The sequence below is a fragment of the Condylura cristata genome, unplaced genomic scaffold, assembly GCF_000260355.1.
Source record: "Condylura cristata isolate star-nosed mole 26May11 unplaced genomic scaffold, ConCri1.0 scaffold00004, whole genome shotgun sequence".
Lineage (NCBI taxonomy): Eukaryota > Metazoa > Chordata > Mammalia > Eulipotyphla > Talpidae > Condylura > Condylura cristata.
The window spans coordinates 27200711-27227923 of record NW_004567105.1 but is presented as its reverse complement, the minus strand read 5'-3'; the positions used below and the strand labels follow the sequence as shown (position 1 = coordinate 27227923).

General features: G+C 32.0%; 1 protein-coding gene across 1 annotated transcript in view; it reads left to right on the top strand.

Moving 5' to 3' along the window:
* Positions 1-25224, top strand: part of ZDHHC17 (zinc finger, DHHC-type containing 17) — a 56918-nt gene extending 31694 nt beyond the window's left edge. The window contains exons 6-17 of the mRNA XM_004675866.2: positions 2445-2509; positions 3136-3298; positions 8195-8320; positions 10450-10592; positions 11449-11549; positions 15291-15415; positions 16450-16512; positions 17446-17539; positions 18624-18707; positions 20729-20886; positions 21385-21479; positions 22467-25224. Of these exons, the coding sequence (XP_004675923.1) occupies positions 2445-2509; positions 3136-3298; positions 8195-8320; positions 10450-10592; positions 11449-11549; positions 15291-15415; positions 16450-16512; positions 17446-17539; positions 18624-18707; positions 20729-20886; positions 21385-21479; positions 22467-22605 (1356 nt within the window). The 3' untranslated portion in view covers positions 22606-25224. The remainder of the gene's footprint in view (positions 1-2444; positions 2510-3135; positions 3299-8194; positions 8321-10449; positions 10593-11448; positions 11550-15290; positions 15416-16449; positions 16513-17445; positions 17540-18623; positions 18708-20728; positions 20887-21384; positions 21480-22466) is intronic.
* The last annotated feature ends 1989 nt before the right edge of the window (positions 25225-27213 follow it).

Here is a 27213-nt window from a genome sequence, read left to right as displayed (position 1 = left end):
CAGATGTTTACTCAAATTTCATTTGTTTTTGATTAGGTCCTAATTATCATAATACAGAGTTAGTGTATATTTCTTTCTCTTCCCTTTTACTGACTTGAGTCAATGATACTGTTTTTCTGAGTGTTAGCTTGATTCTGATCAGTATAACTACATTTCTATTACTTGATTTTTCAGCTTTAAATAATACGCTTTGATTCATAAAAATTACAGATTAGGCACTATCATACTTTCTTTTCAAACTTCTTTTTCCATTTTTTCCGCATTTTTGTTAATTGTATCAATTTTACATTCTTAAGATATGCAACATTTCCATTCAGTTTGTCATTCTATTCTTCACAATTATTTCATTTTAGTTATATTGTTAAATATATTCAGTGCTCACTACCAATTCTTTTGGATGATTTTCAGGAGAAAAAGGGGAAAATGCTAAGTTATGGAGCCCTGTTGATCATGGAATTCCCATAAGCTTTTGATCTGGGCTTGTTAATTCTTCCTAATAGAAAGAATACCCATACGTCCAGGCTCAACTTGGAAAAGAAGTACCAAGTTTTAAATCCTGACCCAAAGAGAGAAAAGGTTGAATTTCATTTTTCTTTTAGTACTCTAGAGATGTGGCATAATTTTAATTTTGATTTTATTTATTGATATTTTAATACTATCACTTTTTATAAAGGATATGAAAGGAATCACAACTAAGAAGGAAAAAGAAAGTTAAACATAAGAACTTGTTTGATTTAATTGGACATCAAATTTGGTTGAGCTTTCTTGAAACCAGGGCAGTGAAGGAAGTAAAATAAGTTATAGTACTTAACTCTCATGTAAAGAACAATGAAGTTTGTCATCAGATTTTTTTAAAAAAAGATTTTTATTGAAAACATAATATATATATTGGAAACACTGAGTAAGGTTACAGAAGATGTTCCCAGCAACATTTGTAGTAAATCCAGAAGTATAATGGCTAAAACATGAAATTTGATTTTAAGATTCATGATGGGTGACTAAAACTCTTGCTGTCCAAGAGTATATATTCTAATTTGTCTAATGTACTGTTTCTCAGCTTTTATTCTGCCCCAGAACACTTGTATTACATTCATAGTTTTGAGACATGTTCTCATCAGTAATAGTGGCTTACAGAGAAATGCCATATAGGAATGTGAAGTGTTTTTAATTTACTCATGTGGTTCTGTCCTCTTTCTGTTAATGGTAAATTAGATAGCACAAATTTGAATTTGAACTGCTGCTTAATGTAAACCTGAATTGGGTGATGGGAAAGGAAGGAGAAACCTAACATTTATCAACAGTTAGATTCTAGGTTATGGATTAGGGACTTTACATACATTATTCCATTTGATCATCACAAGTGTCTTATAATGCCATCATATGTATTCATGTTTTTAGATGAAGAAGCTGAGACTCACAGAATTAAAGTAGTTTTGCAGCTAATAAATTGATAGATTTTGGAATCCAAAACTGTGTCTGTCTTACATGAAAGCCCAGCTCTTTCCCAAAACTTAGAAGAGTAGATAGGTAAATATGAGTTTTCATTGAACAAGTTCATCTGCTCTGCTATGCACTGAAAATCAAAGATGAATTTAATGAGACAAATTCCTTAGACATAGAGTATGCACTCTTAAATTGTAGTAACCTAGGGAGATACTTTTAGGGAAGTGAAATTAATAGAATCCCTGATGTAGCAGAATATCTTGAGAGGAGATTTAGGTAACTAGGAAAGCGTTTTCATTGAGGATGTGGTAGTTTTAATTCCAATTTGCTGAAAAGGAATGCTAAGTAGAAGTGGGGGGGAAAGATAGTACTAAGGATAGCAAAAAGCTGACTGAAGAAAAAAACTTATGATTTATTTACTGTGTGATTTTGTTGAGATTAATCTTCATATACATTTATAATACAGATATCAAATGCTTATATAACCATTTGATGTGATGGGGCAGGGAGGACAGAAACTTCACTGAGGAGTCTTAAAAATGATGCCTAAAACTGAAAAATCAAAAGTAGTTCAAGACAGGTCTTTATTATTTGTTTTGAATGCCTTGTAATAAGCAGGAACATTGCCTACAAATTCCCTTTTGTTATAAATTAGTATAAATATGTTTTTCTGGTATTTAAATCATTTAACTTATTTTTTTGTGGTTGAAAGATCAAGATTAAGGAACTTTAAATGTAAAACATTGAAAAAATGATAAAGCAGCTTACAGGGAAAATTATAAATATATACACTAAATATTAATAATATACATCAGTTAAATATATACTTGTTCATCAAAAGATTTAATGACAATTTAAAGTTAAGAAGGAAAATGTTTCATAGATCATCCTCAATTGAGTAGTGTACTGAGTTCTCCTGTGATGTATAAATTAGATTATTTCCAGTAAATGTGGTAGGAATTTGGAAATTTGTACTGACTTTTTCCCTTTTATTCTATCAGGATGTAGATATGATGGATCAGAATGGGATGACTCCTTTAATGTGGGCAGCATATAGAACACATAGGTATGTAACCATTATAAGATATTCAGATAATTTTAAACACAATAAAATATAAATGATGAGAAAAAGCAATTAATACACTAATACTTAAAAATTTTTACTAAGAATATATAACAGCATAAATGACTCTTTAGATGTTTGAGTCTGTATGTTTCCTTTACCTTAATAACTGCAGTATCCTTAATCTGTTCCTCTTTTAACAGTTTCCAAAAATGGAAGCCATTATTTTCTTTTAAAAATGTAATTCGTTTCACTTGATTTGTATGTTGGGAATTTAATGTACTGTGATAAGTTGCATTAAATCATTTTCAGAATAATCCAAATTTAATTTTAAAAATTTAGTTATGTAGAGATTAATCACATTAATCTCTAGATAAATCAAAATACAGTATCAGCAGCAAGTTTGCTCCCTCTTGGAACTATGTTACTTTTTGTGGTGTAACACATACTTAATACCTCATATCAGAGTCTTTTCTCATTACTGATTATAAAGTTGTTGAGAATAGGTTAGAATAGAAGTGTTCCAAGATGGAATATAAATGCAACCACAATCAGTTTAGTATCTGCAATGATTTCTATAATTGAAATTAGGCTTGTTGTTGTTGTTTGTTTTTTTTTTTCCTTTTCAGTGTGGATCCAACTAGATTGCTTTTAACATTCAATGTTTCAGTTAACCTTGGTGACAAGTATCACAAAAATACTGCTCTGCATTGGGCAGTGCTAGCAGGGAATACCACAGTCATTAGTCTTCTTCTGGAAGCTGGAGCTAATGTGGATGCTCAGAATATCAAGGTAAAAATATCTTATATTGATTATGCTATGTGAAATGTACTAATGTTACTAAGATGTGAATTCCTTGATAAAACATAGGTTTTTCACAGACTGTTAAAAATGGCAGAAACTTTATTCAGCCCTTTGCTTCCATAAAGGAATTTGTTTTAAAGGACTTATTTACTTAAATCTTTCAGCATTGAAGTGATTTTCAGAATTTGGTAGCCATTTCAAAGTGAAATCTTAATGGCATTGGAAATTTATATGTAACCTTGTAGCTAAAGAGAATAGTTTTCTGGTTTCTTTAATATCCTTTCAGAAACTGAATAATTTGTAGTTAAGCCACATGCATAGTAACTTTTAGTAATTCTTTGATTTGGTCATTTATTGTCTTAATTTTTTAAAGGTCAAGGCCTTTTAACTTTGAACATATTTATGATGTTTGTAGGAGAACTCCTTTCCCGAATCCAGGAAAAGTATACAGAATTCTTTAAGAGCAATGCAAAATTATAGACATTTTATAAGTATCTACCTGAAAGAAAATTCTTTTTCAACAACAGACTCTTTCTTAAAATGACTAAATTTGCAAACATCCTCTTATGTGCATTCATAAATAATTTTGTATCCATTAACAAATATGCTTTAACTGTAAATCATAGTATTTTCTGAGTTGTGTTTTTTTGTTTCTAAGAATATGTGCTAATTAAACATAAAAGGGATTTAAATCACATAATAATCAACTAGCAATCAAAAAGTAGGTTATCTCCTGCTGGATCAGGGCTTCTGTTTCAATTAAATAGTTCTTTAGTCAATTATTTCAAGAAGGTTAAACTACTAAAATAGCTTAGACTATTTTACATGGACCTTAATAGTTTTAAGATAATAACCAATTTTTAATTTATCTGATACATAATTAAGATTGACTTGATAAAAATAAGTTACGTTTTGTATAATTCCTGTTTACTTCTGGAGTGATACTATTTTTAAAGAAAATTCTAAGGAGTTGTTTGGGTAACACTTATACTGGCAGAGTATAAATAAACTTTCTGTCCACATGGTGAAAAAGAAATTTTTGTATTACAGTGATTTTTTTTTTTTAACTCAAAGGGTAAAATAAAATAAGCATCAGATGCTTTGGCATTGTTAATATACTTGTGTGGATTAAGTCATCACCACCTAATGTAAACCATTTATTCATTCATGCAACAAATATGTGTTTGGTGCTGGGGTGTCAGCATGTTTAAGACAAATGAAACTTCCCAGAACTTACATTTTATTAAGGAAGTAGACAATAGTAAATTAATACAAACAGACCACACAGGCAAATGTGGTTGAGTGATGAAGGTTGAGAGGGTGGGAGAGTGTCACATTATGTGAGAGTCATTGCTTCCTCAGATGCCTCTGAGAAGATGGAATTCTTTGAGACTTGAAGATGGAATTCTTTGAGACTTGTCTGACAAGAAGGGATTAGGGAATCAAAGATAATGTGAGTCAAAATTTTCCATGTAGAGGAACCCAAAAGTGCAAAACCAAAGGCTTAGAATAAATTTTTCATTGCAGAGGTGCTGAAATAAGGACAGCTTGGATAAAGTGCAGCAAGCAGGGGGATGAAGCCACTGATAAAGAGTTGGGAGGCTGATTACATAAATCTTTGTGTTTTAAGTATTTTTAAGAGACTATTTTCACTGGCTGTATACAGAATACATCAAAAAAATTAAGAAAAATGTAAGGGACAGATGAACATCTTTTAGGCTATTGCAACAAATCAGGCAAGTGTTGATGTTAGTTGAGCTAAGTGTAGTAGAGATAGAGAGAAATGAATGAATTTGGAAATTATAGCTTAGAATAGAAATGAAAAGGTAGATTAAAGAATGAAAGAAACCATTGATGATTTAGTGACCTTGGTTTGAATATATTGCAGTTGTGAAGACTGAAGGAAAAAGGATAAATGTAGTATGAACTTTCTCTGTTTCAGTCAGAACTAATATGTGTGGTGCTTTTTTAGCTGTGGGAAGTCAGGCTAATATAGTTAACTGCTGTAAGTTTTGAGGGGAAAATTTATTTCTAAAAATTTTATAATTGAAGTCACATTTGTTTATAATATTGAAGTAACATTTGTTTAAAATAATCAGATTTCAGGTGTACAACATTGTAGTTCAACATCTGTATTCTGCTACATTATGAATGCCACCAGGAAAGTATTCATTAATTAAAAAATCTTATGTTCTTTATCTGGGAAGTTGACAAATAGAGTTGTCTGTATCTGTACCTTTTTCCATGTTTGATTTTAGGTCTTAGGAAAGAGTCTGATTGATAATCATGAACTAGGGCAAAAATATGTAGCCTGCAATCTGGCTATGACTTTTTAAAAGGCTAGTGAAAGTTACATTAGTCAAAGACTATAAAAAATTACATTTTGTATTATAGTTACAGAACTGTTAGTTGATCATATTGTAAAACAACTATTTCCTAAATAGGATAAAGCTTTAGTTTACGGAAATCTGTCTTTACTTTAAACTAGTTATTTATCCTCATAAATTAGATGTTTGAGGAGGGAGGTTATCTCCTTTACAGTATTAAATGGATATGTTTTTTAAAATAAAAATAAGATAGTATATATTTTGAAAATAGTATTAAATTATAGATAACTTTAAAATGTCAGTTTTGGTCTTCAGAAGGATCAGGGATGGTCATAAATCCTAGACTTTTAAAGGCTCTTAATCTAGGACCCATTAGTAAGGTTTATTTAGGAACCTTTGATATTGTTGTAAGTTTTATGGAAAGAACTTCTGTGGGGAAGAGGGCCAAACTTTGAACAGATGTGAGTCAAAGATTTTATGTACTTTGGCCTCAGGTAGTAGTTTTATAGAATATTCAAATCTTATTAAGTAATGATAATAGGGTAATTAAAAGTGATTTGGGATACTGAGATTTATTTTGTTTAAATGTATATGCAGTGATCTCTTTTTATGGTAGCATCTCATTGATAAGTTTTTAAAAAGTAATATTTTATCCCCTAGGACATGGTTTTTGGTTACACAGATGAATTGAGTTTTGAGCAAACACTCTCTTGAGTGCTGCTTAAGCATTTATAAATTGTTTTTCCTAAAAATCATCAAAGGGCGTAATTTTTAGCTTGTTGCAGAATGAAAATTACTAATATATTGAAAGATAAAGTTTTTGAAGGATTCTTTGATGGTTTTTGGAAATGAGGTTAAAAAAACTTTTCAGAAAATGATTTTCATTACCTCTTAAGAGTACCCGACCTAGATAGTGTCCAGGGAAGAATTTTTTTTTTTTTTAGTTTTAATCATGAAATTCAACCTCACTTAGCCAAGACTGGTCTTCTACCCCGCCATGTTTCTCTCTCCCTTGAAAAAAATATTACCAGTTATATAGTCTATCAATACTCCATGATACTTGAGGTTATTGCTATTACGACTCTCATTGACTTTTTTAATTTACACATGGAGTGATCAGATATAGACTTGATTTGCAAACCTCGTTTTAGTGTAATTTTTAAATTAATTGCTTGCTTATATTACCAGCTGAATAAAAGAACTATACAGAAATAGCCAGGTGACTAGAATAGTAGTTGATTTCCTAAAGCTCCCTCCATCTTTTTATCTAGGCAATCCTTAGGTGTCACATGGCCCTCTAGTGGAAGGGATGCTCAGCTGGACCGAGGCAACTGCAGGATATTCTCTGGGAGTTGTTACTCAAGGGATTGCTTTTATTCAGGTAATCTTTATAGTTTGGATTAATTAGCTGGTTCCAACAACTTTAGGTGATAGAATTTTCAAATAGGTAAGGAGATATTTTAAAGTAAATTTCTCTCCTTGTGGAAGACACACCTAGATCAGCCCAGTTCTTACCAAATATTTTTCTTCCACAAATTGTTTGAGTTATTGTTACTGTGCTGTTGCAGTTTTTTTATTGGTGGTAGTGGTGTTTATTTTGTATGCTTATTTTTGTTTTTCAGTTGTTTATTTAAAAAAGCTACACCTGATAATCATCCTCTCAATAAGTAAAGACACCCCAAAACTCATTTCTTGATTTCATTAAGTTTTTTCAAACTAAATTTCAGTGTTTTTAAAATAATTGACTATTCATCTGTACTTTCTTGAAATTATAGCAAACAAATTTATATTATACTTTTCTATTTAAGGAAGTTAGTAGTGGGTAATTTTTTAATAAATAGAAATGTAGGTATATAGTTTGTAAAAGGAAACTTATTAAAGGAAAAAGAAGCATAGATCTATAGTTGGGAATGCTTATTTTTTGTTTCTTCATTTAAAACATTTTCATTTTATTCACTTACTCTCTTTGGCATTGTTTTTCTGGAGATTTAAAGGAACCACATTCAAAACCTGAGGTTTTCCATCTTTTGTTTTTGCTCTTGTTCTCTGTGGAAATTTTTGGATGGGTAAATTTCATATAGATCAAGAACATCAACATAATAGTAATAGAAGTTGAACTTCTCTTTTTCATATTAGTATTTTTGTAATCATTGAAATTAATATAATTTGGTATTATAGCAGAATGTTTTATAAAAATAACTTTTACTAACGAATTCCTTAAAAAGTATAAAATAACCATTAAAACAGTGATAGCTTCTGATCCAGCAGATGATAACATACCTTTTGATTTACTCTCTAATACAGGACACAATACAAGTGAAAATGAATCTATGGAGTATAATGAATAAAAACACATTCTGATTATACTTTGAATGAGAAAGCATAATTAGTAATATGCAATGATTTATTCTTTTGGTAAATAACTTTGGCCATTATAAAAAAGCTAATTAATTCATAGAGTAGTCAATTTATTTTCATGGAATGCTTTAAAAGTTAATAGCTATTAAGTTTTCTGTTTTTTATTTTTAATGTGATTTTCTTCAATTTATGTTGTCAGGGTGAATCTGCACTTGATTTGGCAAAGCAAAGAAAAAATGTATGGATGATCAACCATTTGCAGGAGGCAAGGCAAGCAAAAGGATATGACAATCCATCTTTCCTTAGAAAGCTAAAAGCTGATAAGGTAAATTCATGATTGAAGATTTTTAGTACATAAGATTTTTTAGGTGAGATTCATAGACAAACATTCTTAGCATGAGTATTTATGGTGTTTAATTTTCTCACTGACCAATGTAATTTGTAAAATACTATTTCATCCAGAAAATGAAGGTACATAGTAAAGTTTCTCAGACTGCCTATGTGGTTAATGTGCCAGATTTGTATACTCTGAGATATAAGAAAGATGGGCATAGGTGAAATTGTTTAAATATCCATAGGCTACTTAATACAAATTTTAGTTCAGATTATTAGACTAACTTAAAAGTAAGATATAAAACCATAAAATATTTAGGAAAAAATCATTAGAATCTAGGCCTACATAGATTATATATGAAAAAACATGGCACATAAAAGTAAAAATTGATCAAATACATTGTCATAATTGAAAGCTTGTTTATGAAAGATCTGTGTTTTAATAGGGTGAAAAGATAAAATGATTTACTATCATATACTTCTTAGAATAACTAAAATAAAATGTTATGATAACACTAAATACTGGTGAAGATTCAGAGAGATTGGATTACTTACTCATTATTGATGGTAATGCACAATAATACAGCACCCTGGAGAAAAGTTTGACAGTATCTTTAAGACTGAACATGCATTCAGCTATACAATCCAGAAATGCCCTCTTAGGCATCCCAGAGAAACCTGTATCTGTTTATGGAGCCTGTATTCATAATTGCCCCAGATTGGAAACACTCCCAAAGTCCATCATTTGGTGAATGGCTAAATAAACTGGTACATTTATAGTGTGAACTGTCCTTAGCAGCAGCAACAAAAACAATGAACTAATGGTACTTGCAGTAATCTGAATGAATCTCCAGAGGATTCTTTTGAATGAAAAAGTCAGCCCATAGAACAGTTCGGTTACATGATGTATAATTTCATTTCTATAAAGTTCTTGAAATGGCAAAATTATAGAAAAGTAGAACAGTCTAGTCTATTTGCTAGAGATTAAAGACCAGGGTTGGGGATGTGAGAAGGAACTTATAATGAGATGCAATGTAAGATATCCTTGTAGTGATGGAAATTCAATGTCAGTATTCTGGTTAGGATATTATACTATTGTTTTGCAAGGTGAGAGTCCTTGGGGGAACCCAGGTAAAGGGTATTGGAGATACCTCTCTTATTTATTGCAACTACATGTAAAACTATGGTTATTTTAAAATAAAAGGATTAATCTGAAATTTGGATAACTGAATTATAGAATTAGGTCCTGTCTTAATATTGACAGGTAGTCACTACGAAATTCAAATGTAGTGTACATTTGAAAATTTGCATGATATAAGAAAATATATTTCTTAGCTACTAAAGCAGTGTGCCACCATCTTTATAATTCAATATGTAGTTAAATGCCAGTTGGGAAAAAAAAATGTATATTGGATCCGTAAGTCCCACACATAGATATTTATTCTAGTGAAGTGAATTTATTTTTACACGAAAACCTACATGCATTTGTTTATAATGGGTTCATTCATAATCATCAGCATCTGGAAACAATTTGAATCTCAGCTGTGGATGGATAAACAAATTGTGATACATATTTAATAGAATACTACTCAGCTTTTAGAAGGAAAGAACTATGATACATGCAACAACATGGGTGAATGTCTTAATACAGTCCATATGTGAAGGACCAAACTTAAAACACTGCATTCAGTATTCTATTTATATGACAGTTCTACAGGGGGAAGAAAAATAGAGACAGGTATCAGATTAATGTTTTTGAAGACCTGAAGTTGCTGGTCATCCTTGTCTCTTAGTTATCAGCTGTTAAAGTAGAGTGATATTTGTCAAATACTGTTTTCTACCCTTTTCACATGTTAGCAGGTGGTAGTACTATCCTCTGTATCTGACTTCCACAGCTACTCTTAATCATCGTCTGCTTTTAACCAAGTGCTCTTAAGTTGTTTGTTTAAATGTCTGTCACCAAAAGACAGAGACCAACCCTTTGGGTAGTTCCGACACATAGTGGGCAAATTGGCATGAATTAATTTTACACTCTGTCAACACATTTTCACAAAAATAACAGTGGCTCAGCTGAAGTTACTTTACATATGTAAAACTTTCAATAACTATTTTTCTGTACAGGAATTTCGGCAGAAAGTCATGCTAGGAACTCCTTTCCTAGTTATTTGGCTGGTTGGATTTATAGCAAACTTAAATATTGATTCTTGGCTCATTAAAGGGCTAATGTATGGTGGTGTTTGGGCTACAGTACAGTTTCTTTCAAAGTAAGTGCTATTTTGAATTGTATATGAAAGTATAATTTGTACCCTGCCATAAAAGTTTGTTTCATGTTTAGGACACTGCATTTAATATAACATTTTATCTTAATATTTAAGAATTCTGGCAAATTTCTATGTGAAATCTTTCAGAAATTAACATTGCTATTGAGATCGTTTAAGGTGTATTCGATGACAAAGTTCAGTGTATATTTTTTCAGATTAAAATACAGTTTAAAAAAAATTCTGTGAAAGTGGATTTGAGTCTGTTGAACTGTATGTATATATATATAGTTTATTCTAGGTGATTATAATCCTTGAGTTTGCTTTTCACTAGGAATTATATTATCTTTGGTCATAGGAAGTTTGCAAGAAGGATGTTTTATATTAATAGCAAGGTAGGGTCTGAAGTATGCAGTAGGTTAGTGTTAAGTTTTCTTCTTTTTTTTTTTTTGTCTTTTCCCTTCTTTTTATAAAATTCCTTTGCCTGAAAGTTCTTCTACCCAGCAAACATGCACAGTTCAATTTGACTATTGTAGTTAGTGGGTTGTAATTGAAAGATTTGCCAAATTGAAACATTTGCCATGGGGAGGTGTAGCCATTGAGAAACTACAGTGAAACATAAAGAAAAACATGTTCTCAATTGTTAAGATGATAAGATGTCTTTTGTGAATAATATGCTGAGTGAATGTATATATTCTAAAGTAAATTATTGATTTAAGAGAGTAGGTATACTCAAAAGTTTTGAAGTTAAAAAGTACATGAAATATTACTTGTGAATTAAAAGTAGCTTCAGAATCTTACAGTTATCTATTGTTTATTATGTTGAATGTATATCTCATATCTTTAAAAACTTGTTTCACAGATCCTTTTTTGATCACTCAATGCATAGTGCATTGCCCCTGGGGATATATTTGGCAACCAAATTCTGGATGTATGTGACATGGTTCTTCTGGTTTTGGAATGATATCCTTTGCATCAAAAATCAAAAGCAATTTTTCTTATTTAAACAAATGTTTAATAATAATTTGGACTACTCACTGTTTGCTGTAGTAAAACATTCCTAAAAAAAGAATGTGTGGACTGATGAATACTGCTTTTAATGTTTCATATTTAATACATTCTGAGTGATTTTGACTAATAATGTGGTTCACTTTTGCATGTTATTAAGTTATCCTTTTTCTTGTTTTAGTTGAAAAAAATTACTGCCTTTGAGACCAAGACAGAATTGTAACTTCACCTTTAATTCTTATATTATTATCCTATGATTACATTCAGAAAGTTTACTTTTTAATTACTTTTTAAACATAAATATCTGTTGAAATTTTCCAAATTCAGTATTGTGGATTTATTAACTTTGAATTCACTTCATTGGTACCACATAACCTGTGCATGAACAAAACACACTAACACATTTTTTTTTTCGCCATAAAGGATATTTTTCCCAGTATAGGGGCATTAGATAACACTTCTGTGCTATAGTTGGAGTCCATTTTAAACAACAGAGTCACAAACATGGTCTATGCTTAAATAGCCCATGAAAAGGACACTTGTTTATAGTAGGACTGATGGAAGAAAAAAGCAGAGTATTTCCTTGTTCAACTCAGCTGGAATGTGTTTAGAGTGACTCATTTTCTTACTACCTTGACTATAGCCATGAATGACTGTAAAACATGGTATTGAACTTTGGGATTATACACAAATTCTAGTAAGTAGACGTAAGGTCAGTTACATAAACTTTAGTTTTTATGATACCCAATTTAGTGTTTTTATGGTAATTCATTTTATAACAATATAAGCTATTTTAATAAATGACTTATTCTTCTTAGTGAATGATTATCACCTTACTTTTGTTCAGTTTTTTATAGTATTTTCAGATACCTTATTTGTATGCCAGGTCATTTTTTTTTTTTTTTTTTTTGAGATTAAATGAAACAAGTCACACATATCATAATGCTAATACTGATAAAGGAAAAACAAGTTCAGATAACATTTATTTTGTAACATAGATTTCTAACTATTGAGAATCTGGTGTGGAACTCAGCTTTTTGTCCTGATGTATATTTTTTTATATTCTGAATATAGTCTTAAGATGGTAGACATCCCTGAAAAGTAGTTTGGAAGCCTATTAAAAGAACTTTAAAAATACCCTTTGATCTCTTAATCATTTTATTTTAAGGATATAATCAGGATAAAATTATAGATTTATTTACAAGTCTGTTTATCATAACACTATAATAGGGAGAAAATGGAAATAAACAAAATATCCAACTTGAAAAAGAAATAGATTTACTAGTTATGCAACGTATGATATTTGGTGAGATAAGCCATTAAATTTTTTTCCTTAAACAATCATATGGGCTCATGCTAAGAATTTAGTAAGTGATAAATGCTGTTATAGCTATATAGTGATTCTGATTTTAAAATGGATAAACTGTAAGAGCTTAAAATGAGTAGATTCACGAATAGCTTTGATTTTTAGTGGTGGAAGTGGTTCATGATATTTAAGCTATTCTGCTTCTCCAAAGTGTTTGGCAAAATATTCTTGGTCATTAAATATTCTGAGAATAAAATCCCATTTTTAAGGCTTGCTATAAAATCTTTATAGTCAGATTTTTGTCCAGAAAGATATACAAATTTATAACCTACTGACAAAGCATTGCTTAATTACTATTTAATTACCATTCATACTGAGTAAAGAGAAAGTGTTGCCAATTTTAGAGGCAAAGTAGCTTTATTTTATTGTCTATAAATTTTAATTTATAATTATTCTTTTATGCTTAAGCAGTTTACAGTTAGAGATAGGACACTTATCAATGTTCTTAAATGTATTTGGGTTTCCTTTTTTCACATTTAACGCTTTGATGGATTGGGTATTTGATGCCTACTCTGAACATCAACTCTTACTTTTTATAAAACTCAACAGAAGAAAATAAAAACAGAAGATCAACCTTAAGCCCCAGAAAAATAAACTTTTAACTGTTCTGATAAATACTAGCAACAACTCTGGAAAGGGGAAAAGTCACATCATAACATTATGTTTAAACTTAGAGGTCAAAGATTGTGGCATGCTGCCTGCAGTAGTTCTTACCTCTGTCAATAAGCAAAGTAAGTAATGTAAATGAGACACTCATCAGTTCCCTTCAGGTTGTCTTATATGGATTAAACTGTGATCATATAACACCCCCGGCGCCAAATTCATACACTGAAGCCCTAACCTTTAATGAGATGGTATCTGGAGGTATTATTTAGAAAGTACTTATGGTTAAATGAAATTATAAATACAATGTCCTAATCTGATAGAAATATGCTTGTATAAGAAGAGGTTAATTCAGTAATCTATGATTATTTACATGTTAACACTTTTTAAAAACTGTTATAATGTCAATATTATCCTTTGAAAAGTACTAGATTCAGCATTATTTACCTAGTTTTAGTCTCAGATGATTTTTAGTTGTTGAAACAGCTGAAAATTTGAGGTTTTCTTCCTTTCTTTTCCTTCTGTAAGTAGTTTGTTTATTTGATATTCACCAAACAAATACAAAATCATTTTCTTCAAAAAACTTTTATCTGCCCTTCATAAAAAATATAAACTTATACAATAGATATATGATAGCCAAAAAGTCTTACAAAATTCTTCTATCTACATAAAGTCTTGTCCGTGGTATTTGAATATTACAGATATTTTGTTTTGGAGGGGTATGGAAGGGTATTGCTATAGCACACTGCTTCATTTTTCCTAGTGTTATTTAAAGTAGTCTTTGATTTTTCGCTTAGGTTTATAAGCACCTGGTACATTTCTTATGTTTTCATTCGAAAAATTATGAACATAAAAAATAGTACTGTTTTAAGAAGTTTATAAATACTTTCCCTAAAATTAATATAAAAAAATCTATTTGACTTAATTTTATAAAAAGTCTATTTGGGCCCTCCCTGGTGGCGCAGCGGGTTAAAGCACTGCACTGAGAAGCTAAAGCCACTTCTGCATGAGTTCGATCCCCGCCTGCCTTGGAGGAGACCACATGGCGTGGCAGACCTCTCCTGACCCACCCGCTGCTCCCCTCAGCAGTGTACTTCACCGATCTGCCTATTCTGCTCCCCGCTCTGTCTCTGGTGACGCCTCTCACTGCCCCTGAGCCTCTTGCCTGTACCCCGGTTCTGAATGTACAAATAAATAAATCTTTAAAAAAAAAAAAAAAGTCTATTTGACAGTGTATTTGACTAGGTTCTCCAAAAGATAACACAGAATTTAAAAGCAGTTTTTTAACTATATAAATATAATGTCTGAAGTATTAGTAGATGTGTAATGATTATAGTGCATATAGCTAGAATACTAATAACTTTTAACACGAGAAGGCCTTTCATTTGCGTCAGATGAAATAATTGTAAGAATAGTGTATTCAATGATTTTTTTTTTTTTTTTTGGTAATGTAGCCCACTGCTACTCTGGAAAGGGTAAAAGCCACATCTTTATATTTAGTTATGAACATAATAGAAAAGCTTGATTTTCATGTACCTCTAAGTGGTTTGGTGTCATGGAAAACCAAGTTGTATAGCGGGTGTGATTTATTTTGATACAGTAAAAAAAAAACAGTTTTTTTTTTCTTTTTGATCATTATTTGTGTGTTGGGGGGGTACAATTTTATGGATTACTTGTAATAGCAACTCACTTACCTTTGCGTCTTTAGATTCCTTAACTTTAGGCACATCTCAACTTTTTATTTATCCATCTTCCATTCCTTGCCAATAGTGTTGCACTTTTCTACAATTTTGGAAAATCATGGAAATCAGATCCAGGGATTATAAAAGCTACAGAAGAACAAAAGAAAAAGGTAGCAAGATATAATCTCTCTAGTGTTTTAATTGCGGAACTATCAAATTTATAGCAGATATGAGAATAAAAGAAACTCATTTAGAATGTAAAGATGTTTCAAGCCAAGTGAGTGTGTATAGTAGTTGGTGCTTATACTTGTTGCATTTGTAATACTTGTCCCTTCATGTCCATGATACTTTATAATTTCATGTTCATTTCCTTTATAAGGCTACTGTATTTGCTTTAGTTACTACTACAGTTAATTTTTCCCTCTTATAGATGAGACAAATAAAATATTTTAAACATCTCCATAAAACATTAGAAAAGAGTGTGCTTTTGGTAATTGTTGAATAGCTATGTCAACTAGGAGGCCAGTGAATTAGTTGATTATGCAGATAGTAATTCCAGTAACTGAAATATTTGTATGTATGATCCAGTGAATCCCTCACTAAGCCAGGTATTCAGAAACCAAATTGAAAATCTAAAGATGTCACATAAGTAGAGAATTAGACTAAAGGGAGTTATACTATCTTAACAGGTATTTTATTGAGTCTGTAAACACAAAACAAATACAGATGAATTATTCTGTCCACAAAAGACACAAAATTCTGGCAAAAATAGACTGGCTATCTCTTGTGCCCTGGTCTTTTTTCTAGAATGTGTCACAGAGATTGCTTCTGTGATACTAGTCTTTTACAAACATTATTGTTAATTGGTTTGTGAGGGTTTCTTAGTGATAAACGAGTTCTGAACATTCATTTTTTTGTTGGACTTAAGTTTGTTTTTATGTTTTGGTCAAATTATATAGCCCAATTCTTAAGAATTTAGTTTTATTCTCATTGAGTTCTCCCAAAACTAAGTTTAGGATTACCTTTTTTCATATCCAAGAATAAAATTTCTTATATTCACACTTCATTGAAATAAAAGTAAATAAGCAAAGGATTTTACTGTTTGGAACTGAAAACATCAGTTCATTAAAGATGAATATCCTGAATATATTAGTTGATAAACATTCAGTTTTTAATAAAATATATATATTTTTTCAATTCACAGACAATAGTTGAACTTGCAGAGACGGGAAGCCTGGACCTCAGTATATTCTGCAGTACCTGTTTGGTAGTATTTTAAAAATCTTTATTTTTCTCTTCTTGTAGCCTAGTATACAGAGTGTAGGAAACAAGGAGAATGGCTTCATTCAGTGAGCATATTTCATGCTCTACCAAAAAGTATCTTTTTGGTAATGGCATAAGAGGAAAGATACTAAAAGGATACCTCCTTTCCTGTGTGTATAACATGTAAAATAGTGAAATGTCATAAGTTGTTTTATTACGTTTCAAGAAGTAAATAATGTATTTTATGGGTTTTTGCACGAAATAGGAACTACCTATGCTTCTAAGCATGTTGGGCTTCTCAGATATGGTCATACGTTTTATCAGGGAAAAATGATGTAATTCCTTGCTATAATCTCAGGAGGAATGTTAAAGAGAAATTAGGTGTGTACAATTAACTGTTTTTGCTGTATTTGTTAACTTTGAGAAGACATTTTATTAATGGCTTTGAAATTTAAAAGCTCCCTTCATTCTACAATCAATATTACTACCTTAATCACAATGACTTTTCATTTAGTAACCTGAAGAGTGATGAGTTGAGTGTAAAGTTTTTTTTATTCAGAAATTTGCGGAATGTACATTAAATATAATACCATTCATTGCAACAGTAAATTGGTTTTTGATTCTTGGGTTTTAAAATATATTTCTGTTCCATTCTTAACAGTTTACTTTCTATAGTAGCCTTATCCTTTTCATATTTGTTGCATTTGATAGTTCATTAAACTAAGCAATTTGTGATTTTTGTTTGATTTCTTTTGGTAACCATAGTATAATTCTCTAAAAAATTACCTTTCAAGAATAATGTATTTTCATGATTGTAGTACTTTGAGATTATATATATATGTGTGTGTGTATATATATATATATATATATATATATATATTTAGTTTTTCTCCTTAGGTATAGTGTCTTTCATAATCTTTAACTTGCCTATTAACAGATACGAAAGCCTGTGAGGTCCAAACATTGTGGTGTCTGTAACCGTTGTATAGCGAAATTTGATCACCATTGCCCATGGGTTGGTAACTGTGTAGGTAAGTTTTAGTACTTCTAAGTGTATTTCTAGATGTGTTTAGGAATGTCTAAAGTACTTTCCATTTAAGTTACTCTAGATAAATAATGAAGTACAGTATTAAAGTGGCTAGTGCACCCTGCTGTACCCTCCTCCCCTCCATTCCTCCAGTTACCTACAAAACAACAGTTCGGTCGGGGGGTGGGGCGGGGTGTAAAAATCACTATTATAAAAAAAGATTGATATCATTTATCAATTCTTCCTGGTGTCCAATTACTCCTGTTTTTTCCATTGTACAGTATGAGTCAATAAGGAAACAAATAGTATTGCTTTTTAGTTAAACTAGAGCAAGTAAGGCAATAAAAATGCATAAAAGGATGTTATGTACAGAGGCATAACAGAAGACTTATATACAGTCTTTTATGACTGTAAAGAAGAAACGAATGTTTTATACTTCATAAAGCAAATAGTAGTTACTTTTGTTATTAAAGCTTAGAATTGTGATTTATTGGGTTCCTTTGCCTTCAGAATGAAGGTTATTGCAGTCACCACATCTTTGTGCATAAGTACACTTATGCACGCCTTTTTAAAATTTATACATCTATTAGTTTTACATTATTATTAATTTTTGTGCAGTGTTTGCTTTCTCATTTCAGGTGTAATCCCAAAAAAATTCCCACCACCAATTCGCACAAGAGCCATCACCATACTCCCTTGTGTTCTTTTTCCCCCTGTTTTGATTCCTCTCCCCCTTCCCTGCAGAATGTCTCTTATAGTAGTTGCCTGCTAATTTTTTAAAATTTATTATTAGTTATATATTTTCTCCTGGTGCCATATTTGGTTCCTCTATATTCTTCCTATAAGTGAAACCATCCAATATTTTTCTTTTTCCTTCTGGCTTATTTCATTGAGCATAATTCCTTCACACTCTTATTTTAGACATTGAAACACTTTTTCTTAAAGAACATTTTATAAAATGATGTGTGTGATTATTGTCCCAGTTGCTTTACATCTTTCAGGGCATCTCCCACCTTTACCTCCTGATTGCAAAGGTATATTTCCAGATATTTTTTTCTTAGCTGAAAAAAATTACTTCTGTTCTTTAGGTGCAGGCAACCATAGATACTTTATGGGCTACCTATTTTTCCTGCTTTTTATGATCTGCTGGATGATTTATGGTTGTATTTCTTGTGAGTACAATTTGGTTTTTTTTTTAACCTTTTTAAAACACAAATGCTTGTATTCCTCATGACAAGTCTTTTAACTAAATGTTATAATTTGGACATCTTGCCACAATGAAGCAGAAGGAAAAATACATATAAAACTTACCAAAGATGTTCAGTATATAGTATGAGCAACAGAATTGTTAAGTTTACCTTTTAATATGTGTATCCTTTCAAAATGTGTTGACTTAAAGCTTTCAAAATCCTCTGAGTAAAGTACATTTTTTACATGCTTGCTTTATTCTGTTGATTTATAGATTTTGTAGCTGTGCTACTTGTTCTTTCTTATCAAACAATTGGAAGAATGTAACTGAAGTTAAGTTTATGCAGACCTTGAGTTATTTTGAAAGGTTAGATATAATTGCATTGTAAAGAATATTAAAAGATTAGAAATTACTCTTAGGAACAAGGTGTCATTCATCTGATTGAGTTGATTAACATTTTTGAAGAAATGGTTATTTTAATTGCATTTGAGAACATAATTTGAGGATAGTTTAAATAAAGCTATTAGTTAGGATGCTTCAGGACTTGGTGGCACTTAGCATAAAATTGTACTAGAGGCTACCTTAAAAATTAAGGGCCCTCTCCCTGGTGGCGCAGCGGGTTAAAGCACAGCACTAAGAAGCTAAAGCCACCTCTGCATGAGTTCGATTCCCGCCTGCCCCGGAGGTAACCACATGGCGTGGCAGACATCTCCTGACCCGCCCACTGCTCCCCTCAGCAGTGTACTTCCTCTATCTGCCTGTTCTGCTCCCCGCTCTGTCTCTGGTGAATTCTCTCACCCTCCGCATCTCTGGCCTGTAACCCAGTTCTGTACAAATAAATAAATAAATCTTTAAAAAAAAAAAAAAAATTAAGGGCCCTCCCTGGTGGTGCAGTGGATTAAAGCACACCACTAAGAAGTTAAAGCCACTTCAGCATGAGTTCACTCCCCACCCCAGAGGTGACCACATGGCGCGGCAGACGTCTCCTGACCCACCTGGTACTCCCCTCAGCAGTATACTTCGTCTGTCAGCCTGTTCTGCTCCCTACACTATCTCTGGTGAAGCCTCTCACCACCCCTGCACCTCTGGCCTGTACCCCAGTTCTGTATGTATAAATAATAAATTAAAAAAAAATTAAGGCTCTGAAAGGATGATTTCCTACTTTCACATATACTAAGAATAATCTCTACTATTGCTCTAATGAAAAAGGGAGCTACTTCCACAAGCATAGGTAGAGAATGATTTGCTCAGAGATCTTGACCTAATTTTTTAACCATTACACTTCAGAGAAACTATTGTCCTGTTAATGACAGTGTTTTTTTTTTTAAAGATTTATTTATTTATGCTTACAGAATTGGGGTACAGGCCAGAGGGGTGTGGGGGGGGGCCGGGGTGGGGGGGCGATAGAGAGGGGGTGAGAGGATTCACCAGAGACAGAGTGGAGAACAGAACAGGCAGATCTACTGAAATACACCGCTGAGGGGAGCAGTAGGTGAGTCGGTAGAGGTCTGCCACACCATGTGGGTCAGCTCCCTAGTCAGGCATTGAACTTGTGCTACAGTGGCTTTGTAGAGCTTTGTAGAGCTTTGTAATGTGGTGCTTTAATTCATTGCGCCACCAGGAAGAGCCCAACAGTTTTTTTTTTTTTTAATGGCAGCTGCTCTGAGTCGATTTGTGTTATATACCCTCTCAAAAAAAAAATCTTAGCTTTGTATAAAGAAAATTTGTCCCTTACTATTATATGTATACACTACCACTCAAAAAGCAAGCCTGTATTGCTACCATAGTGTTTTTTTTTTTAAGATAGCCTGTTGCTTTTTCCATTTATGACTTTCATAAATGTTCCCCACCTACCCCTAGTAATATTGAGTATACACTCTTTGCATTGAAAGTCATCAGTTAAAGTCTAGGCTAATCAGTCATGTGTTTTAAGCCTAAGATACAATAAAGCCTCCAAGACGTTTGGATGGTTATGAAGTGAATGTATTTCTGTTCTGGTTTTAGACTGGGGACTCCACTGTGAGACCACTTACACCAAGGATGGATTTTGGACATACATTACTCAAATTGCCACATGTTCACCTTGGATGTTTTGGATGTTTTTGAACAGTGTTTTTCATTTTATGTGGGTGGCTGTGTTACTCATGTGTCAGATGTACCAGGTATGTGTAAATGTATTTCTTCTTCTCTGGTATACCGAGTTGAAATTTTCTTTTCTACCTCTTTATCCTCCCTCCTTTCTTCCCTCTTTTATTATGAACTTTTGATACTAAACAGAACCTTTTTATTTCTATTATTCCTTATTGAAATGTATTCTACTGGGTGTATATGTGAGCTTGGATTAATGATGCCATTAATTTTCTGTTCATTTCAGTAATAATGTTTCTTATCACCAAATACCAATATTTTTTCCAACAGTTGTTGTTTTTTTTTTTTTAAGGATTTAATGGGATGGTGGAAAGGGATAGTATCCTTCCAAGTGACTGGTTTTTAACCGTTTCCCAATTTAATTGACAACTTTCCAGCATCAAATTGATAGCATGTAAACTAGCTTGTTTTCCGGATGGAAACCTAAAATCTCTCCATTCTGGTCCCCTTGAGAATTGTTTTATTTTACACTAAATTTCAGAGACAGCTAATGATTTGCTTTCTCTTCTTAGATATCATGTTTAGGTATTACTACAAATGAAAGAATGAATGCCAGAAGATATAAGCACTTTAAAGTCACAACAACATCTATTGAAAGCCCATTCAAGTATGTACAATAATAGTGTTTTCCTTGGCATAGAAATGTCTTTACTAAGTTCTTTACTATTTATATTCCTTGGCATGTAAATTTCTTTACTAGCTAGTTAAGTACATTAAAGAAGAGTATTTTCACTAGGTATGTCAAGAGGATAATAGGCAGGAAAACTGTGTTTTGATTTTTTTACACAGCAGTAGGTAAAGTATATAAATTCTGTTGATTCGAAGATTTCTGCCAGGCTTAGTACTAGTTAATTTACTGTAACCTTAGAATTCATCATATTTACTGTATATAAACGTGATATTCCTTGTGCTACTCTTTTTATATATATTTTATCCTATGTGATATGTAAATTAGCATATTTTGCACTCAGTTTATATTTAGAAACTAATCTAATTATATGAAATATTTAAAACTTTTTAGTGTAATTCTAGCTACTTTTACTTCAAGCTTTTGCAGTGCTAATAATCATTACATGCTTCTGAAAAGCAAACACTTTTAAACCAAAATAATAGTCACTGGATAGTTTTTAGAATTCTCCTTTGGGCACAATAATTACAAAAAATTTGTTTTTGGATACCTAGAATTGCTTAAAGTTAAACTTGACATTCTTTGTTTTAATTATTAATCTTAGAACTGCTAAATTCATGCTATTGGTAATTATTCTGTCTTTGACTTTCTTGATTTTGGATATCATTTGTCTCCTTACTAGGGAGCCATCAATGAAAACTTTTATCAAAAGTTGTATGTGACACAATAATATAAGAAATGTAAATTTGAATAATTTAAAAATATAATTGTATATCCCATTAACTTAACAATAAAAGAATAATCAGTGTTGGCAGAGAATGAAGAACAAATGCATATATTATAACTAAGCTGGGATTTTATGTTTAAAAAAATATATTTAAGACCAAAATGATGTATTAAGTTCATTTAAATCATTGTACTAATCTTTTTTTTTTTTTTTTTTTTTTTTTTGCGGGGACTGTTTAGCCATGGTTGTGTAAGGAATGTTATAGACTTCTTTGAATTTCGATGCTGTGGCCTCTTTCGTCCTGTTATCGTGGACTGGACCAGGCAGTATACAATAGAATATGACCAAATATCAGGATCTGGGTACCAGCTCGTGTAGCAGCATCTTTAGCCTATGAAGCATATTGCTGAGTGGTGCCTGAAAATTGTGTCTGTCCGTGTCTCTCTCACACTCGAATCCACATCCTTTGAACAATAGCATGCTATAGGTAGGGCTAACAGTGAATTTTACAGCCTTTTTTTCAACACTTTTATTAACAAATGTAAACATGGACAGAACACACTGCCACTTCTGGGAAGAATACAAATCATAAAAAGACTTAATGGTTCTCAATGTGGGACTTCACAACATACTCAATGTTTTGCTTTTTTTCTCAATATTTTTCACAAGAAAAGAGTGAAGTTATTCTGTTGACAGACATGCTACACTGATGAGAAGTGTTTAATTCTAACTAAAACTAAATTTTATGATGCAGTCTGCTAATAGTATTGCATTTAATTCCAGATGAGTTGTCTTAAATTGATTCAGACTAGTATTATGTACATTTTAGAATGTACATGTAAATACTGTGATGAAAATCATGTGGTTTTTATTAGGGATCTACTGTAATGTATCTTCAAGGCACAAGAAAATAATGTTCACAAAAAGTATGCTAACAATATTTTATTGCTATCAGCTGTTGCACTGCTGATCTATTTCTAGTTCAGTGAAATAATTTGTAGTAACCTTGCTCTGAGGTTGTTTGGTCTGATAATAAAGCACTTGCATGAGTATAGTAAGTTATGTTATTTTGTTCAAACTTAAGAGCCCTACTAAGTGCATGATACATGTCATAGAATGTATACTAGCACATAATATCCAGTAAAACATAAATTACAATTTAATTTGTTCAAACAGTTCAATTTTAAGAGTTGAAACAGTATTTTTTTAAGAGGCAGAGTAAGTTGAAGCAAAGTCTCAACAACAGATAGATATACTTTTAAAATTCTGAGCTGCAAAATAAGTTGTAGACAAAATAATGGTGTTTAAAGGTGGAGCATGATCTCTGTACATAGTACATGTGAATAAAAGAAAAGCTAATGGTATATTTTGGGTTTTTAAAATGACCTATCAGAAAGAACTTAATTCCTAAGATTATTTCAAATTTTTCCAATACTGAATGTTTTTGGTATTTGTTAATGCTGTCTGGGACAATTTCAGAAAGACTTTATTGTTAAATGTGATGCACTGATCAATTTTTGTTGCAGCATTTCTATACTCCCATGGTGAACTATTAGTCACTACTTCCATAAATATTGTTTACAGAGTGAGACTTCGTTTAGTCCTCTTAAGTGCTGTAGCAAACTGTGGTTCGAGCAACCTGTGGGAAATGTGTGAGAGGGAATGGACTTTGGAGGGTGGGGAAAGGGTGGACTGATGACAGATCCTAGACCAGTGTAAAGATTGTGTATCTGTATATAAATAATTTATCAAATAGTTTTTTGTGTCTGTATGTTAGTGTATTTAAAGCTGCTCATTTCATTGTATCCAACCAAAAAGAAAAGGGAGATAACTAATGAGCTTCTAGTGATGTTCAATATTGCTGTTTATAGGCATTATATCCTGCAAGTTCACTGCATGTCTGATGCTTGGTAAAATTAGTATTCCCTGTAAAGTGCAGACTACAGATATTAAGCAATCTAGTGGAATACAGCCCCTTGCCTTAGTAAGAGGAGCAGTGAAAATGTATATAGTTGATGTTCAGTATTTCCAAGTACCATTTTTATATAGTAGGTTCCTTGACCATAAGTCACATATCAAAAAAAGATTATCCTTAGTGTATGTGAGTGTTTTAATATTAGAAAATTGGCATATGTACTTTATTTTTGAAAGGGAAGAGATGGGTGTGGGGTGGCATTAGCATTGTGCCATTTTGTCATAGACTGTAAAAAATTGGTTACCTTTACAAATGTCTGATAGTTTTGACTACTAATTGGGGGAAATTTTAGATAATTTTTAAATTCAAGTTATTTATAAAAGGCTAGAATTTGTTTTAATTTTTTGTACTTTGAGCCACTTCACATGAAGACTCAGTTGCAATTTTTATCGAATACATTTTTATTAACAGTTGAACATAATTGGTGGTTTTCTCACAGTTTGGATAAGAATGCTGTACCATGTCCTTTGTGGTACAGTATTCTTTTCAAAGCAAGTGAGATATCTTTCAGTTAAATAGAAAAAAAACAACTCTAGACGTTACATGGGAAACATTAGCAATGTGACTGCTTCATTACTAAATTCTCTCTCAGCACCAGAGTCTATAACCCAACCGTGGTCAGTGGCCAGGAGCCAGCTGTGCAGCAGTGTCCTGTCCGTGTGATTATTATACAGGTTTTGTATGGAATCAACTTAATAACTCAGTTCTAAGTTGTGCATAAAGGCGACCCTTTTGGAGAATAGTTTCTATCAGCTTAATTGGATACATTTAGCAAAATTGGAACTTCTCAGCTCTGAACATGAATTAATTCTTTGGATTTTTTTTCCCCTTCATATCTTGGTTGTTCCCAGGAATTTATTTGAAAAATTAGTATGTGTAAAACAGCACCATTATTCTTAAGCTATGGATATTTTTATTTTATATTTTATTTATAACTGTGCCAAGTATTATTTTGCTACTTACCGTGTTACTCTGTGGAAAGAAAAACCTGTAAAGTGTTTAATAAATTAGCTCTCCTTACATAAATTAAATGTCAAAATTTTTAAGAACCATTAATCAGAATAAATATTGACTCTTAAGTCTGTGTGTTTGACTTTGCTTAGTTTACGTTCAGGAAGTGATGAAACACTGGTAGTAATACCTATATAAAATTATACTATCTATTTACATCTGGGTCATCTAGGACACAGGTGGCATAAGACTGTAGAAATTGGAAAAAGTTAAAAGTTGATGGTATTCTTTAAAAACATTCAATAAAAAATATATTTTTTAAAAATTCTGGATTCCATGGAGTTTATTAGGACACCCCCCATGAACTCTATGAATCTGCAAGTAATTTTATTTAAAGACACAAGTAAAAATACTGAAAAAAGAAACCTACCAAACACTGATCTATTTTTTAGAGGCTTTGTTGACAGTGTCTTTATTGGACAAATTAAAAAGCAAAACTACTATTCACATGATTGACAACCCAGAGATATTAGACATTCAGATTGGATTAATTGTAATTATAATACTGAAATAGTGCCTCCAGAATTGCACAAACCCCAAGTGACAATATTTTGAGCAGATGTCTAAAATAGATTCTTCATGAAGCCATAAGTTTATATTAGGTGCTTTTCTCCTGTCTGTGAGTCTGGATCTTCCCAGTCCTTTCCAGATTACCAGATACCTAGCTTTATAGAGTCACCTGAAAACAAGTAGCACATAACTTCTTGTTAGAAAGTAAGCCTTTAGTTATAAAGTGCAGGATACAAGAGTTTTCTGTATCTGTGTGTGATCTGGGGTCTGTAAGTTTACAGTTTTCATCAACTTTGGAATTTCTTCAGTCATTATTCCTTCAAGTATTTTTTTTTTTTAAGATTTATTTATTTGTGCATACAGAACTGGGGTACAGGCCAGAGGCTCAGGGGCGGTGAGAGGCTTCACCAGAGACAGAGGGGAGAGCAGAACAGGCAGATGGACAAAGTACACTGCTGAGTGGAGCAGCAGGCGGGTCAGGAGAGGTCTGCCACGCCATGTGGATCTCCTCTGGGGCAGGCGGGAATCGAACTCATTCGGAAGTGGCTTTAGATTCTCGATGCTGTGCTTTAACCCCCTGCGCCACCAGGGAGGGCCCACCTTCAAGTATTTTTCCTCCATTCCTCCCCATTTTGGCAACTCATATATTAATCACTTGAGATTATCCTACAGTTTCCTAGCCCTCAATTCATATTTAAATTTTATCTTTTTCCCTCCCCTAGTTTTTTTCTTTTTAAGTTTGGGTAGTCTTTCTGTCCTGTCTAGTCTACCATCAATACCATTCACTGTATATTTCAACTCCCACATTATATGTTTTATTATAATATTTAATTTGCATCATTTTTGTTTCCCACATCCATACTTCCAAAATACAAAGTTATAATAGCCATTTTACTATCTATCTTCACCTGTTAATTTTCACGTATATGTCGGTTCTGGGTTGGTTTTGGTATTTTTCTCTATGTAGACTTTTCTGCTACTTTGTGCGCCCAGTGATTATTGATGGGATGCCAGATATTATTAATTGAATGCTCAATCTATTTTTTTGTTCTATTCCTACAAAATTTTCAGAGATTTCATTCATCTAGTATTCCATAGGTGACTTCTTCACATTAAAATTTCTGCTTATATTTTTATGCCCTTTTAGCTTTTCAAAATAAGCAGTATAGTATGTTAAAATAGTATTTGGAAAAGATGTTCACAGATCAGGCTAGTTAAATTTTACTAATTGAAATATGTCAAAAAGGCACCCCATTTCCAGAATTTAGTAAACCTAATCTTATCAGAGCACAGTTTAAAAAAATTATACTAAACCTCTAATTCTACAGCTGTTCATAATGACCTTTAAGTATAGAGCAACTGATAGAAAAAATAATTTTCTAAGTGTCTTGTTAACAAGTACTCATCCTGGGTCATTGTGCCTTTCTGTAGAACTTGTTAAAAGGGCTTCTATGACTATACTTCTAGGGAGTCTACTTCTGTAGGGCTGA